Source organism: Staurois parvus, unplaced genomic scaffold, assembly GCF_062004578.1.
Source record: "Staurois parvus isolate SC_StPar_1 unplaced genomic scaffold, SC_StPar_1.0 ptg000086l, whole genome shotgun sequence".
NCBI lineage: Eukaryota > Metazoa > Chordata > Amphibia > Anura > Ranidae > Staurois > Staurois parvus.
The window spans coordinates 59,157-77,760 of NW_028317882.1; the positions used below are offsets into that span (position 1 = coordinate 59,157).

Consider the following 18,604-nt stretch of genomic DNA (forward strand, 5'->3'; position numbering starts at 1 on the left):
AAAAACTGTCATGAGGGTTAGAATAGAATGTAAAGTCGCGTTCAGTTGGATGAAGTTCCCTCCAGACGTCCGCTAGCCCCGCCGTCCGCAAAAGAGAGCGCATACGTTCCTCCAGCACCAAGTCATGAGAGGGGGTCGCTCCTTGTGCGTAGCGCCTATCCAGTGTGGAATCTAAGGTAACATTCGAATCCCCCATAACAAGAAGAAGACCCTTAGAGTGTCGAGAAATAATGGTGCAAAGATGCGAAAAGAATTTATGCTGGAAACGGTTAGGCGCGTAGTAAGAGACAAAGGTAACCTCCTGGTCCCAGAGGGTGCCTTGCAGAAGCAAATACCTGCCCGTGGGGTCCGCTATATTCCGAGCACAGACAAAGGGGAGATTGCGTTTAAAAGCTATCAGAACACCCCGACGCTTCTCAGGAGCCGAGGCCGTGTAAAAGATGGGATAGTGAGGTGAAAGATAACGCGGAGCGGAGGACTGAGAAAACCTGGTCTCCTGTAGACATACCACATCAATTTGTTGCGACTTGAGGTGATGAAAAACTTTAGCCCGTTTCTGAGGCGAATTGAAGCCCTGAACATTTTGTGAATGTATTTTCAAAAGGGGTGAGGCCATGGCGGTATCAACGCAACACGCTCAGCAGAAAAAAGCCCAAAGCAGCCAGCAATTTCCACTCCCAATGGCGATCGGACCATGGCGTCCCGGAACCCTGCAGAAAACAAAAACAAAAAAAAACAGAGAAAAAGAGAAGAACAAAGAAAGAAAAAAAGAAAAAGACACAAAAAATATACACAACAGTGCAATCGTGTCACACCAATGGTGATGTGCATCCTACACATGAAGGATACAGTTAGGGGTAACTCTACCACCGGACACATGGCTGCAAATGGAAACATCAAAACAGAAGCCCTCAGGGGGCAAAAAGGCAATGTACATAATAGAATATAGTAAATCTTAATAAACTAAAAGTCCCAGGAGCAGGAACCTCCGCGACGACCTCCCCATAGAAACTCGGAGAACCACAGGGGCCAACCCCCCTCCACCCAACCAGGCCCACCGGGTCAACCTCCCACCCCGGAGCCCAAGGGAACCATCACCCAATGCCACAAACGTAGACCCAAGCACCATCACATGGACCCAAAACAGGCTGCGGCAGCAAAAAGTCCCGATTCCTAAGTCCAGGAAGAGACCCCCCCCCCCAACCCGGGATGAAACCCAAAAGGGCAAGCCGGAGCAGTCTCAACCTAGAATGTCGACAAACCGGGGAGGCCCTAAGGACCAAACTCACGATCTCGTCAGGGTAGTCCCTCGGTGAGACGATATGTGGGAGTTCCAAGGCGCATCGTCAGCCTGGAGAAGAACAGGAAGGACTTGATCGCGAAGGGGTCTGAGGGAGAGCCCCCCTCCTGTTGGACGACCGCTCCCAGATGCGGCCCAGAGGGGGCGGCCTTGCCGAGGATCTAGATGAATGAGCCGGGCTCCGATCAGCAGCTTCCGGCGAGGGAAGATGTAGAGATTCTAGGAGAGAATGGGCCTCCTCCGGCGTAGCCACAGAATGACTGCGGCCCTGGTAGGTGAAGGTGAGGCGGAACGGAAAGCCCCAGGTATATTTAATTCTGTGTTTCACCAGGACCGAAGTGAAGGGCTTCAACTGGTGTCGCTTCTGGAGAGTGGTCTGAGAGAGGTCCGCGAAAAGCTGGTAGCGGTGCCCCTGGAAGCTAAGATCAGGGTTATTTCTGGCCGCCAAGAGGATAGTTTCCTTAGTGCGGTAATAAGTAAACTTGATGATAATGTCCCTCGGGGGCCCATCCGGTCGTCTGGGGCCCAAAGAACGATGTATGCGGTCTAATTCGAGCCGGTCAATGGGAATAGCGGGTGTCAGCTCCTGAAACAGAGCAGTAGCAGTGGAGGTAAGATCCGTGACCGTTTCCGGAATACCCCTTAACCGCAAATTGCCACGGCGGGAACGGTTTTCGAAATCCTCAAGCCGCAGTAGTGCATCCGCCAATTCCTTCTTAAGGTCGCACAGGTCCTGTTCGTGAGTTTCAATGACTGTGGCCGCAGCGTCCATTTTATCTTCGAGGTCATTCGTCCGATTGCCCAAATCCCGAATTTCCCGCGAAAGACGGTCGGCCAGCTTGGAGGTAGCGGAGGACAATTCTGATTGCAGCATACTTTTAAAGCGGCGCAGGAGCTCGGCATCCCGCAGGGATGGAATGTGCGACCGCCGGGATGGCTCGGGATCCAGGTCCTCCCCACTGCCAGGATCCATCTCACCTGCAGGTAGTGATGGCAGGGGACCCAAACTTGCAGCCAGGGCTTCAGCTGTTGTCCCGGGCGAAAATCGCGAATCCGCGGCCGGGGTCCTGGAAGCCTCCGGCGGCCGGCCCAAAATCGAGGCCGCGGCTTCACCCGCGATCTCCGGCGGGTAGGCCGCAACCTCCCGAACGGTCCGCCGGACGCTGGAGGTGCGGGGGGCCGGGGTTTTTTTCCCCATCAGGGTGCTGGAAGGACAGGGGGCCAGGGAGGAAGCGGAGGGACCCCCCCTGAGGGTCAGAAATCGGCCGATGTGTCCGGTGGCCGAGACAGTAAATTAATAGGCAGCCATCCTGGCTGCTGCTCACGAGCGCCCCGTTTTATTTGTTTTTTAAACATTTTATTCACATATGTGATAATATTATTTTTGCGGTGATTTGAAGGAATACACATTTTTGATTATGTGTTACTGTTCTGATGTATTGTGAACTATGAAAAGTTTCATTGTCCTCATTACTGCATAATTATTTTTCGTGTTTTTTTTTTAAGTGGACGTAAAGGCAAAACCTAACTAACTCTAATTCTACTCTCAGCCACATTTAAAGTCTAATCTATCTAGCCCTGTAAAGTAAAAAAAAAATCGCTATACTTACCTATTCTGCAAGGCCCAGGCTCAGCTGTCAGTGGAGGCTTCAGTGTGTAGCAGAGGCTCCACAGTAAGTCTAGATGACGTCACTTTCTAGGCATTTCCCAGCCACTGTCAGCTTTCTGCTGTACACAGAAGGCGCCGCAGGAGATTGGACCGGAGTGGCTTCAGAATAGGTAAATATAGCTATTTTTTCTTTACAGGGCTAGATAGATCAGGCTTAGAATGTGTCTGAGAGTAGGTTTAAAGTTAGTTAGGTTTTGCTTTTACTTCCACTTGATTGGAATTTTTTTAAGCTGAACTACAGCATAATAAGCAAATTAAATACAGGGTGCTGTTTTACTTCCCAAGGGATTTGTTTTTCTTTCCACCTAATGTTAAAATTTACACAGCCTCACCAGAAAGAACAGACAAGTGGATGACACCTCTTTCTCTGCTACAGTTATAGACTGTAAAAGAAATACATGGATCTATTGTCTCAACCCCCAGCCTGCTGACTAGACAGTAAAAAAAACAGCTGATGACTGATGAAGTTATCTATCTACTTACTTTGTTTTCTCATCCAATCAGCATATTGCTTGTTAGCATGCAACACACCTCATTGACCCCCCCCACCTCTCCCAGTCTGAGTGCTGCTGTACAGTGGCTTGCAAGAGGTTGATATTAAGTCAAATTCTGGCACTTTCGTTAGTTGCTTTAAACAATACGTTCTATAATTTATTAACAAATACATAGCTGCATTATTTTTTGTATTATATACTGTATATACCTGGAGTTTCAGCTTTAAATACTACATTTTTACTACAGAATATGTACCACTTGATTGAAATTTATTTCCCAGGGACCAAAGGAAATGTTATCAAATTAGTACAGTAAGTGCTACCTTTGTAAAAAGAAACATTTATTTAAAGTTTCAGAAATTCAATATTCTTCATCATAAGGAACTTAGACATCTGGCCCGCAAATTATTTTTTTATTTATTAATTACAGGTACTTGTACTTGTACAGTGCCATCAATTTATGCAGCACTTTACATAAATGCATTGCACATTCACATTGCTCCCTGCCCTCAAGGAGCTTGCAATCTACGGTCCCTCATATTTTATTTCCATTTAAACTTCATTGTATTTGAGAAAAGACACAATTGCCTCCATGGATGTATTATTATTTATTTATTGTATGTCAACCTTCTTAATATTTATTGCCAATTTCTGTTCTGAAAAAATTATAATAGCATTATCATAGCGCTATTATATCCCAAATTGTTAATAGTGAAAATTGAGTTTTCATTTAAGGAATGACAGATACAGTCCCATGTCATTTTGGAATCTGAAACCTAAAAAAGCATGTTAGTCGTTATCATTATCATAAAGAAGAAAGATGAAAAAAAAATATTTGTCTTGCATAACACATACTGTATTGTTCTTTTTGTGTGATTATAGAAAATGATTATTGAAAAAAGTTAAAATAAAAGTATGTATAATATGTAGCATGTAGCATTTTGCAAGCGGGTCACCTAAGTGCACTGAACTTGTAATTTATAAATAAAAAAGTGTACATTTTTTGCACCTAATAATCTCATATATGTCATTATAGATAAACGATGATACCAAGCAGTATATTTTGGATCTGTTTGAACGTTACATTGAAGATGGCCTTACGTTTGTCACTAGAAAATGCACACAAGCTATCCCACAAGTGGATATCAGTAAAGTAACCACACTGTGCTGCCTGCTTGAATCCCTACTGCTTGGAAAAGGAGCACCAGACTTAAAGATGGTAAACGAATAAGTTGCACCTCTAAATACAGTAGAAATGCTGAGTTTATGATTAGGCATGGTATTGGTTCCTGCCACTTCAGTGTACTCATTAACCACAGCACCCCACCCATGTCACTGACTCTTATGCTCACCCTTGTGCTCTTTTTCCAGCATCCCTATTGTGGAATGCTCAGTAAACCTTCACTGAAAAGAGTCAGTGGTTCTTAGATTTCCACAGCTCCTGATAAACCAAGGATCATATCATCTACACTTGCTGAGCATAGCAGAGTCTTTTTTATTTACCTCTTTTTAGGGTATTGTGGGATTGTTGGGAAATTCAATTTCACATTGTTCCCCTTTTTTGTGCTATCCCTCTATACTTTTCTCCTGATTTAAAGAATCTGGAATTTTGGCACAAAATTGGTCTTTTGAACCAACAAGTCCTGCTAGCAGTCCTTTCTCTCATTATGGAAGGATTCTCCTAATAAATGTTTCATATTACCTATTCCTTTGGTTCGGTTCTACAGAATAGACAGTCATCAGGGGATCTCTGTATCAGTCAGTCTTTTAATCTGACCTCTGTTGGACTTCTCTTATCTTGAGGCTGCAAGATCTTCACCTCTGAAATTTTGGGAACTCCCCCTACACATAACTTGATTACTGACTTCTGACGATGGACAGTGTTGGGTATGATATTCATGTCCAAACTGTTTTCTTAGACTCAAAGTATTGCTTTCAGATCACGTCATCTGTTTTAACAGTGAAGGGTCTGCACATGAATGCGCCATCCTAATGACTCCAGTACTTCCCTAGAAGGTTAGCAGACAGGGAACTCTGTTATCTGGATGCAGATTTTCCCTAATTTGGAGTGGGATAGGGTAAGTCCTCAGTACTGGAAGATAAATTATTTTTTTTGCTCCTTCATCCTAATATATGGATCTCCCTCTCCCTGAAGTCATGGGTTTGAAGGTGTTTTACATAAAGTGTTTGTAAACCTTTGACATGAGATATGAACAAAGCCCATCCCTCTACAGTGTGTACTTGTTTCAAGTAAGCGCACTAAGTGTAATTTCTGTTTGGTTCTTTGTTCCCCTGCTATCAGCATGAATCACCTTTTTCTAACACCAAGAGAAAAAAGGTGACAGGGGAGGGGTCTCCAGCACATATCTTTTTGATTGACAGCTTCAGCTGTTTTCCTGTGTGCTCTGTGAAGGGAGGTTAGGACTTTCCCTCCATGCAGCTCTCAGAGCTCTCCTCACTGAGCTCTGCAGTGTGAAACTTCAGCTTTCCTCCCCCTGTTTTCTGGAGGCTCAGACAAGCTTTTTAAATTCTGGACTTTGACTGTTTTATCTCTGTGTGTCACCTGAGGCCAGTCTCTTCACTGGGTACAGCTAAGGGTTTATAATCACTTTAAGCCTCCAGCTGTTAACTGATTAGTGTTTTGGTTTGGACATACTGGGGTTTATTTACTAAAGTTGGTTCACTTAGAATCTTGTGCACTTCTGCACAGAAACCAATCAGCTTCCAGGTTTCATTGGTAAAGCTTAATTGAACAAGCTGAGGATAGAAGCTGATTGGCTACCATGCACAGGTGAACGAGATTCTGAGTGAGCCAGCTTTAGTAAATAAACCCCACTTTGTCCAACCCTCCTTTCCCTGAAGTCAAAGGATAAATATTTTAGGCTTTAGGTTATTAAACCTACTCTTCCACCTTAGCAGCTGGTCTACATTTCGTTCTCCTGTTCAGGTAGTTTGCTATTCCATCTGTTTTCTTTATTGTGGATGATCGGTTGTCCTCCACCTTATTAGTTGTGATCCATCATTCTTTCAGCTAACTGATTCCCCCTAGTAGTGATTACCTGTCCAGGTCTTCCCATCAGTCATGGCAATTTCCATATTTGCTTTGACCCTTCTCCTTCTTCTTTGTTTTCATTCAGGAATTGATTTCTTCAGATACTCTTACAGTAAGACATCTAGATATGTTGGATGTCTCATTGACTATTGCTCATCCCTCAGCTGGGCTGATTTTGGTCATCTCAAATGTCTAAGAATTACTACATTCCTGTGTACCTGTGATAAAGAAAAAATGATTAAAGGCAAATAGGCTGCTCACTTTGCTTAATATAAGAAATTGTAAACAATGTAGCACTGAAAGCACTTTATAGCGCTTGTTATTCCCCGATGAAGCCACAAAGGTGGTGAAACATGTAGGATTAGGATTTTTATGGGGAAAGAATGTTTTAGTTAGCAGAGGATGGAAAGAAAGAAAGAAAGAAATAAAGAAAGAAAAAGAAATAAAGAGAAAGAAAGAAAAAGAAAGAAAGAGAAAGAAAAGAAAAATATTTAAGAATAGTGAAATTTGGAGTCTATGCAGAGAAATTTTAGATGAGTTGAGACAAAGAATAAGAAGAAATTGAACAGAGATGAAAGAATAGGACATGTTGAAGGGAAATAAAGAGGACACAAATATTAACCACCTCCCGTCCGGCTGTTGTATATAAACGGCCGGACGGTGGAACTGTAGGGTCGGGTGGCCATTTATAAACGGCCTCCCCGCACCCTGCTTGTGCGTGCTCCCTGGGACACAGTGAAACACCGGACTGGCCAATCAGTGATCACATGCAAAGTAATAAGCAAGATGTCACTTCTGACATCATTGCTTACTACGTGTGAAATCTGTGAATGATCACAGAGGTCACATGGACAAGGCTAGTCACAACAGGCTTGTACCATGTGACAAGCTGTGACCAATCACAGCTCACTCAGTAGTTCTCAATGGCTGCAAGAATGCAGACAGTGAGAAAGAGAAATTATTGCTTTTACATCCTATATGGGTGTAAAAGCAATCAGTGTAAAAAAAAAAAATCTTCATCACCCCCCACAAGTAGTACAGTGTCACCATGGTGACACTGTACTGCTAGGGTGACAGTATGTAAAAAAAAATAAGAATAAAAAAATAAATAATAATATAAAACATGTAAATAAAAATGTAAAAAAAAATGTTTAAAAATTATAATTTTTGGTTATAAACTAATTTGGTTTATTTATTTTTTTTACTAAAAAGATAACGGAATACATTTTGGCCAAGATTTATGATGAAATATTATTTATTTGCAAAATTTTATGAGAAAAACACTTTTTTCAACATTTTTGGACTTTTTCTTTTACATAGCAAAAAAAAATAAAAATCACAGCAGTGAATAAATACTACCAAAATAAAGTTTTATCTGTCTCAAAAAAATGGTAAAAAATTCATATGGGTATACTGTTGTATGACCGTGCAATTGTCATTCAAAGTGTGATAGCGCTGAAAGCTGAAAATTGCCCTGGACAGGAAGGGGGTAAAAGTGTCCGGACAGGAAGTGGTTAAGAGAGATCTTGAAGGGAAACATATAAGATGATTAGACTGAAAACGTAATAAAGCTAGAGAAGATTTGAAGATAGAAGTTGTAAAGGTATGTGCATGGCAGAGTAACAAATAGCTGCATGAGACTCCAATAAGGAAAACATGGGTAAAGGAAAGATTCTAATATGACATCTGATCCTAAATAGGAAAATATACACAATAATAAATTATTAAACACATAAGGTAATGTTGGAAAAAGGATTTTAGTATACAAAAAAATGTAGGGCATGATGGTATAATAAAATAAAAAACACGCTTTGTAAACAGATTCTATTAACAAATGATTACCGTTTTTAGGACCAAACAAGACTTAATAGCATTGTTTGTCAAACATTTGTCTTCTGCTATGTCTGGTCCGTGGGAGGAAATCTAACAGAAAATCACTGGGATGCTTTTGATACATTTATCAGACAGCAGTTTGAAGACAACCCTGAAGCTAAGGTAAGCCCCGGAACATTTTTTTCTGTGCTAATAAATATAGGTCACCTATTCTTCTAAATAAGAATTTTTGCTTGTTTCATTTCTTTCCCAAGTAAATGCATACTTTCTTGTGCACGTTTAATTTTAGAGGGTAGAACACTAGTTCATGCAACAACAAATATGGCCACTTGGTGTCACTGTTCATTTATTAAAAAAGAAAATAGTGCTGCATTTCTCAAGCTTGAAGCTCAAATAAGGCAGAAATCACTATTAATATTTATATATATATATATATATATATATATATATATATATATATATATATATATATATATATATATATATATATAAAAACAAAATAAAAGAGCACAAAGTTGTTTGAATAAAATAAAACATACCAATGAGCATGCATAGAAAACATAGTACATACCTATATTGCTTTTGTACCTGCATGATATTAAAAATCCCCTTCTATTACAGGTGAACAGCAGTATTATAAGTTATCATGCTGATGACAAGGCACTGTGACATTTAAAACAAGCACTAGTATCCATAGATCCATCCTTTAAGGATGTGTGTGTGTTTATATGTGTGTATATAGAATCTCTCTCTATATATAGAGAGTATATGTATGTATGTATATATATATATATATATATATATATATATTTATATATACACACACATATACATACACACAACTTTATTTTATAAATTATTATTTTATATTATTTTATAAATAAGTATTTTATTTATTTTTCTAAGGTGGCTTAAAACTACGAAGACAAAATCTACTTTATATTTAACATTGGGAATAAAGATTTTTAAAAAATGCTGAAACAGATAAAGTAAACGGTAACATCTCAACAATTGTTTTGTAAAACTGTATCAGGCCGCATTCACAGCTTGGCATTCTGGGAACTCTAGCAGAGATGTGTGTGTTTCCGGAAATGCATGAAAAATGCCCTAAAGCACTCATCGTGCTATTATTTCTTAATGGCACTCCAAACACGTGAAAATCGTGCATTGCAAAATGCACTTGGCTCACTGGCAATAAAGGTACGTGAGCTACTTTGATGCATTTGGTGCAGCCCATTCAAGTAAATAGGCTGTGCTATGCAGTTGCAGGACAAACCTGCCAAAAATGTGGGGAAAAAAAGGGAACGCAAAGGTATAAATGCACCTTAAGAGATTTGTTGAAGCTCCCAACTTATTTGCGGTGAAATGAATGTTATTTATTAAAGTACAACTATATACAAAACTTTTTTTTTTCATTTTGGATAGAGTAAGGGAGGGTATAACCCCTGTCATATTTTTTTGCCATCTGTATCCCATTGCGGAGATTTCCCTTCACTTCCTGTCCCATGGCCAAAGGGGAAGTGAGAAGAAATCTCTGCAAATTAAGGGAATTCCTTGGGGACCCCCAAGTCACCAGAACTAGTGTCCCCATTGGAAGATTTTCCCTCCATTACATTTCTGGGGACAACCCAAAATGTGGGATTTTCTTTTACTTTCACTTTCAATGATAATAGCAAACGGGGCAAATAGAGAGGATGAATGTTCTTATTGGGGGGAACAGACAACAATAAAAACTGACAAGTGTTCTAATCCCTCTCCATTCTGTCCAAAACTAAAAAAAAAAATTTGTCTTTAGTTATACTTTAATTTCAGTAAATAGAAGATTATTCCTCTACCTATGTTGCGTATATTGATGTTTTCCAGCTTCCTTCTACTGGTGACCTATGGAGTGTATACATGGATTATGACACCAAGCGCCTAGATCCATGGGAGAGAATCATTCCCTCATTCAAATATAACAGCGAGGTGCCATTTTTTGAGATGCTTGTTCCTACAACTGATACTGTCCGGTATGGTTACTTAATGGAAAAGTTGCTGGCTGTACGACACTCTGTGCTTTTTACCGGTACCACAGGTGTGGGAAAGGTAGGTTACAGTGGAAAACTGCTTGGAAAGTTTGCATTTCTGTAATGATGGATATACTAGGACAGTCCAATAATAATATAATAATAATCTGTGGCTGTTATTTAAATGATGAAAATCATACATTTCTACATCCCTCCAGTCTGAATCTAATTGGTCCTTTAATGCAGTATGCAACCCCATTGGTCAATATACTCAAAAGGCTGGAAGGGGGTGGGAAATGTCAAGATCTACTTATACCTGTAACTTCAGCTGCCTATGGCAATCTATTGAGAATTTTGACATAGTGTTTCAATGAAGGTAACCTCTGGTTCCACATTTTTTATCACTTAATTTTAATTGATATCGTTTGTAAAAGGTTCACTCAAAGTAGATGGAAACCATACATGAAGGACATTATGTTTAGTAAATCACTAGTTTTCAGCTTTCGTTATCCTTTATTGTTTCTCAGTGTGGCTGATCTCCTGCAGTTGCTTTTTGTCTACATGCATGCGCCGCAGCCATGGCTAAATGCCATTTCCCAGGGCAGGTTTGCCCGAATAATGTGTGTTTAAACGACCACTTATTGGCTCCATCAGAAGGTCTTGTTACAGGGTGACAATGCAGGAGAGCAACTAGGAGACATGGACTGAGTGTTGTCACCCTATAACAGAAAGGACCTGAACAAGGACCTTTATGGCAGGTATTATTTTAATGAAAACTGCAGGTTGAAAAATTTTAAATGAGATTACCATGTGTAAGTTTACTGCAGATTATAATGCCTGACTATATATATACATTAAAGCAAATTTGTTTTTATCACTTCAGCTATCATATCCTAAATTGTCCAGAGCAATTTTTAAATTGGGCCTCTTTATTTGCTGATAATTTTGTCACTACTTTAGAAGTAGTACATTGATTTTTGGGGACAAGCTAGGCTTTCATTTAACAATATTTTCCCTCAAAAATGACTTTGTTTTCTATACATTCTACAGATAAAAAGATGTAAAAAAGGAAAAAAAATATTTTTTATCTTGACCAATGTTAGTTAAAAAAGTAGTTTTATCATAAATAATAAGTATACATTGTATTCAATCATTTGTTCTGTTTAAAATGCCACTAAAATTTAGTTTCTAGTACAATGTAAGGTAAAGTTATTTACAAAAGCCTTTTTCTTTCAATTTTGCACATTTTGTTTTTATGCTACACTGAAAAATAATAAACAAAAAAAATTAAATATTAATGGAAAATTGAATAAAAAATTTAGCAGAAAAATAATAGCATTGGGGAGGCAGCTGTTTATTAGGGGTGATTAACTAAGGGTTAATAATGGGTTAAATAGAAATACACTTTTCTTAAAAAAAACAAAGTATATATACAGTGTATGTGTGTATATATATATATATATATATATATATATATATATATATATATATATATAAATAATGTGTAGGGCTACTTTACCTGATGTCACATCAAAAGCAATTCCTTTGATCTACATATAAGTGAAATAGGACATTCAATGAAACAATACATTGATGCATTGTATTTACTCAATGACACTTGCAGGCTCTGCATTTATACTGGAGTGCTTACACTTTTGACAGCAGCTCCTGCTATGTAATATAAAGCAATTCCCATCTGTCATTTTGATCATTTTTAATAGTGGTAGGGGTAGCAAGGGGAAAGAAATGTATATCTCTGATGGTCCAAATCCTCAAGTGGTTAAGGAGGGCCTTAAATGATCTGCTTGTAAAAAGATTATTTGCATTACTGATTGGAGTGCTCTATTTGTAGGCAATACCCTATTGGTGGAAAACTTTGTATTATTCCACAAACTTATATAAATATATAACACATTTGCTACCGATTGATCATACATTGCTGTGAAATAAATATAAATGTTTGTGAACTGTATTTTTAATATTACTTTACTTTTGTGTTTGTTACAGTGCACCAGTAAAACCAATAGGCATCAGTAAACAAATATTGAATTAAAATTTATATATACCCAAACTGAAAGACAATTTCATTTGCTCTGTGCATTTGGTTATTAATACTATACTGTTTTCACATTTTTTAATCCTTTGTAACATCTCAGTTCTTCTGATCTCCTGCAGCCCTCTTTACAGCTACTTCATATATGCATGCACTTGGCAATTGCTGCATGTTTTTCCACAGGCAGGTTTCGTGATGGTGCCAACCGCAGACCATGCCTGTGTACTGTGTTGTTAAACCCATATGGAAGAAAAATATATTTGAAATATATTTAAAAAATATTCTACCCAAATATATTGCCAGATATTTGAAATGCTACAATTTTGGCCACATTCAATATATTTCAAAATATATTTCAATAAATATATATATATATATATATATATATTTATATGTTGCATGTTGAAATGCTTTTGTTTTGCAAAATATCTGAAAAATATTTTTAAAAATACATTTCAAATATACTGTATGTCTTTAAAAATACACATCTACATTTTTGGAATGCATTTACAAATGTATGTAAAAATATATGTTAAAAGGACTTTTTTATATGTTAAAAAAAATCTGAAGAATATATTTTAAAAGAATATATTTTTAAAAATATATATTTGTTAAATATATTCTTCTGATTTTTTTTGACATATAAAGTAATTTTAACATATATTTTTACATACATTTGTTAATGCATTCCAAAAATGTAGATGTGTATTTTTAAAGACATACAGTATATTTGAAATGTATTTTTGGGATATTTTGTAATAAAAACACATTGCAACATGCAGTGTATATATATATATATATATATATATATATATATATATATATATATTGAATATGGACAAAATTGTAGCATTTCAAGTATATGGCAATAAATCTGGGAAGAATATTTTTAAAATATATTTCAAATATTTTTTTTTCCATATGAGAATGGCTGCTTGTAGTCTTTATCAGAAATCCTAGGGGACAATGCAGGGGGAGGCAAGGACAAAAAGCTGTCACCATACAATTGGAAGTGTCTGAAAAAGAACCTTTATGGCAGGATCACCAAAGATTTTTTTTTTGTTTTATAATTTCACCATGGATTATTGTAATGCAAGCTGCAGATTTATACATATTTAAATGACTCCTGAGATTACATTGACAAGTTAAACTTATATAGGAGTTTAGTGATTGGGTTTTATCTATGAACAAATAACAGTTCTCATTGGATGGGGATATTTTAACATTACTGTAAAATAGAGAAATAAAAAAAAAAACACTCTCTTTTTTTAATGCATGTCAATCAGCTGTATATAGCAATTGCCTGGACTGACATACAATTCTTGATATTATACCAACCCTATAAAGTAGAATAAAAAGCTACAAAATAACCATAAACTGTATATTAACATTCGATGTGGTATATTATAACTTTCTGCAAAAGCAATGCAGAATTTTTTGAATTTTTTGCATTATGCCATATCCACTAATTTTTATGTATTTGTGTACTTGTAACTTGCAGTCTGTAGTAGCTCGAGGATTACTGAACAGAATTCAAGAGGAAGCAGGATATGTTCCTGTGTACATAAACTTTTCTGCCCAGACTTCCTCTGCACGGACACAGGAGATAATAGAGTCAAAGCTAGAGAAGAAGAGAAAAACTATCTTGGGTAAGGTTATCATTTTATGAGTTTATGGGTTTATAATTCAATATGAAAAGAATTTCCAGGAACTGGAAGGTCTGATTTCATAGGTCATGAGGCTGGTGAAATTGGGAACATTTCCTAAGACCCATAGGCTGGGTATCAGAATTCAATAACAGTGCCACCAGCTAGTGAAATCTGGTACTATTGAGAAAATTATTCAGTACATGATGGGAATAAACTTTTGCCTGCTGTCTGTGCATAGCAGCAGGGTTAAAGGAAATCTGTACTTAGGGAAATAAGTAGGTTGCCATGGTCAATCTGTCTTTCTGAAAACACTGGTTGCATGGTTGTCATGCTGATCCCAAAGCTCCATTACTCTCAGAGTCATTGACCAAAAACAAATATGAAAATCAGGAATTTGACCTTACTCTAAACTGTATACTTATTCCAGGTTGGTTACTCAGAAAGGAATAAAGCCTACGGCAGCATGGCAGCTGTTATTTGCAAGAGGATATCATCAATTACATTCGCCAGATTCAATTCAGTACAGGTTTACTTTAACCACTTGCCATCCAGAGGATTTACCCCCCTTTAATGACCAGGCCTCTTTTTGCTATTCGGCGCTGCACTAATTGCGCGGTCATGCAATGCTGTACCCAAACAAAATTTACGTCCTTTTTTTCACACAAATAGAGCTTTCTTTTGGTGGTACTTGATCACATGTGCGCTTTTTATTTTTCGCGCTATAAACAAAAAAAGACCAAACATTTTGAAGAAAAACTATATTTTTTCCTTTCGGCTATAAAAAATATATAGTAAACTCAAAGTTAGTTATAAATTTAGGCCAAAAGTTTTTCTGCTACATGTTTTTGGTAAAAAAATCCAAATAAGTGTATATTGATTGCTTTGTGTGAAAGTTATAGCGTCTACAAACTATGGTATAGATACTGCAATTTATGCTATTTTTTTGCCATACAGCGCTGCTGTGGCAACAGCCATCCCGAACAGTGTGCCCAAACTGACAGGGAGGAGGGCTATTGGTAAACAATGCAGCCCTCCTCCCTGTTGGTGATCGCCGGTAATCACTGGGCACTTGCGGGTAATCACCGGCTGGGACCCGATGACTGACACCTGGGGCCATGATCGGCTGCCCCAGGCGCCTCCCATGCGGCCCCTAACCCAGAAATGCAGAATCACTTATATATACATGATTTTGCGCACATGGTCTGCCCTGCAGCAGTAAATGTACTGTGGGCGGGCATTAAGCGGTTAAAGGCCATCTCCTGTCAGAACATTTTATTTTATTAACTGGGAAACAAACCCTCTATCATGTTTTAAATACTTTTCATATTTTTATAATGTTTAGATTTAAATGAATTACTCATTAGAGGTTTTATTGGAATGTCCAATTGTTATGTTCTTAAAAGTTTGTATGTTCTGTCTAAGTATGCTGTATGTGACACCCCTCCCTCACTGATTTAAACCATTTTTAGATATATAAGAGAGGATGATATACAGTATCCTGTCTAACTGGCTCTGAGGAAGAAGGGATCTCCCTTCTAACCGTATCAGGCATTTTTTAGGGTCTTCCTTTACTTGGGACTCGCACATGACTCTGGTCTGATTGTCCGGTATTGGATATTATATGCTTATGAAATTTTGGCATTTGTGAGTATACATCTGTTTTATCTTTCAATAAATTTCTTGTCGCTGAGGTAATGCGCAAGGCTGGTTCACCTTCTTTTGTTCTTATTTTGGAGCATGTTTTAAATACTGTCCAGGCCTCCTTTGAGTAGATTATTCTCTTTTCCTGTTCTGTCTGAGACCAGTCATCTGCATCCAATGGGGATGCAGACAGCAATAAAACCTGACAGTGGTTCTAGCTCTCCCCAGTCTACAAAGATATTAACAAAAACAACTGTTTATTGCTGTTTGTATTCTCCTTGAGAAGATAAGTGTACAATCCAAATGCACATGTTCCTGCGTTAAAAATGGCTGTGTGTATAAGTGGGTGCTACAGCGACCATCGGCTGGAACCAAACAGAATCGGCAAGGGAGAATGTCACCAGCACACCGAAGGATCACCAGTATGGGTCCAAAAGTTTTAATAAACGATCACATAGTTACAGCAAGGCAATGTTTCGGAGTGTCGCAGGACCCCTTTATCAGGCATGTGACAGGTCAAATGCCTGATGAAGGGGTCCTGCGACACTCCGAAACGTTGCCTTGCTGTAACTATGTGATCGTTTATTAAAACTTTTGGGCCCATATTGGTGATCCTCGGTGTGCTGGTGACATTCTCCCTTGCTCCTTAAGAAGCTTTCTTCTAACAACCTGTTCTGTGTTTAGTAACATCCTATACACACTACAGACCCCATAGTCTATAGTCTGATCCATCTCAGAGGCAAGCAATAGACGGTGGCTACATTCCTACATATAGTGGGACCATGGAGAACCAACACAGCCACCCTCTAACAGGAAGTCAAAATACAGAATTAAAAAAAAAATGGAGATTTGGAGGGGGTTGCGAGCAAAAGAAAATACTTTTTGAATTAAGAATACATACTTGAATTGAAAACCAGAGCTTAGTGTCACTTTAACTCATCAAATAGACAGGAAATCCAGTGGGAACACACACAGTAGTAAAAACCTGACCCTCTATTAAAAACCTAAACTTGTCCATTGGGATTATCCCTACGTGCTACTATACAGAGACCAAAGCAGGTACAGTATTTATCCTGTTGATTCCAAGCAGCCATCAATCAATAATCTATGAAAAATGGAAATACAATTAATTATTGGTTTCAAGCTGAACTTCAAGCAGATATAAAATGTACATTTTAAATAATGAAGTTGATATACTTCAACAATATAGTGTGTGATCATTCCAGTTGAAACTGTGAGACTAGTTCTGTTGTGTTTTTGTGTTATTGCATGTGGAAGGTCAGCCTCAAAGTATAGTGATTTTTTTTAAAATGATTCTCGTCTCTTTTAATTTTGACAACATACTGCATAAGGGAACAGAGTCAGTGGCACACACGATATGTTATGTAACATGATGGAAAGGTTCATGAGTAGTGCACCTTATTTAGACACTTGATGGCATTGCCGGTCAATCTTTTGCTGAGAAGCTTTGTTTTATATTGAATGTACCTGAGTATTTCTCTTTATTTTTTTACATTCATACAGGAGTACAGTCAACAAAATTTTAAAAATTATCTGCTATTAAAAAAAACTTGTTTTTTTTACCTTATGTAAATCACAGGTGGCTAATAAAAAAGCAGCATGACCTGTTAATTTTTTTTAGATCATTAAGATCTTGCTAAGTAGTGTGTTACTATTATATACAGTAAACACAACAAATAATTATAATGCAAAATCTCATTAAATATCTTAATTTAATATTGCTACAACAACAACACAGCAATCTAAGGCCTCTTGCACGTGGATGCAATAATTCATCAATGTTTATACGGAGGATCTTGCTGGCAGAGATTGGCAGAAAGATGCTGAATAAATAAACACCAAATATGTTCCATAAAAAGACTTGGAGTATAGCATATAGATGTGTAAAATTGTTCTCCACCAACTTCTAGCTGCAAAGAGCATAGGGACATGACCTCAAACTAACAGGAGCAGAGTTCACAACTAATCTTAGAAAGTATAATTTTACCGAAAGAATAGACGATGCTTGGAATAGATTTCCAGCACAGATAGTAAGTCATTACTTTATATGCAAAATTAAAAAAAATTATACTATATATATATATATTTATTTATTTATAATATACACTGCTCAAAAAAGTTAAAAGAACACTTTGAAAACAAATCAGATCTCAATGGGGAAAAATATCATGCTGGATATATATAATGATATGGACTAGGTAATGTGTTAGAAACGTAAGGATGCCCTATCGTTTGGTGGAAATGAAAATTATGAACCTACACCCTGACACCCCCAAAATCAAAGTGATAAAATGATGCAGCAGGCGAGTCAATTTTGCTGAAATTTCATTGCAGCAACTCAAAATGGTTCTCAGTAGTTTGTATGGCCCTCACATGCCTGTATGCATGCCTGACAACATCGGGGCATGCCCCTAATGTGACAACGGATGATGTCCTGGAGTATTTCCTCCCAGATCTGGACCAGGTCATCACTGAGCTCCTGGACAGTCTGAGGTGCAACCTGGTGGCGTTGGATGGACTGAAACATGAATATCTCAGAGGTGTTCTATTGGATTTAGGTCAGGCGAGCGTGGGGGCCATTCAATGGTATCAATTCCTTCATCCTCCACGCACTAGTTAGAAGAAATGAAGGGGGGGTGATCAGCGCAAAACTGCTCCAGCCTGGGCTATCATGGTGTGGGGTGTTAGTGCTGTTGTGGATAGACTTGAGTGGGTCCATATGGCACTAAGGGCAATGCTTCCAAAAAGTACTGTAGCAGACTGCGTAGGATGAGAGAAGAAGAAGAAGAAGCTCCTCTAAGTGCAGCATAGCACTTTATTCAGGTTAAAAGGTAGGAACACTCACATAGTTTAGGTAAATAATAGCATGAAAACCGTGGTACGGTG

The 18,604-nt window shown here is 38.1% G+C and overlaps 1 protein-coding gene across 1 annotated transcript in view; it reads left to right on the forward strand.

Moving 5' to 3' along the window:
- The window catches only part of DNAH6 (dynein axonemal heavy chain 6), a gene marked incomplete at its 5' end in the record, with an annotated part of 237,814 nt that overhangs the window by 37,607 nt on the left and 181,603 nt on the right, over positions 1–18,604 (forward strand). The window contains 4 exons of the mRNA XM_089670117.1: positions 4,500–4,682; positions 8,367–8,510; positions 10,212–10,433; positions 13,909–14,056. Of these exons, the coding sequence (XP_089526243.1) occupies positions 4,500–4,682; positions 8,367–8,510; positions 10,212–10,433; positions 13,909–14,056 (697 nt within the window). The remainder of the gene's footprint in view (positions 1–4,499; positions 4,683–8,366; positions 8,511–10,211; positions 10,434–13,908; positions 14,057–18,604) is intronic.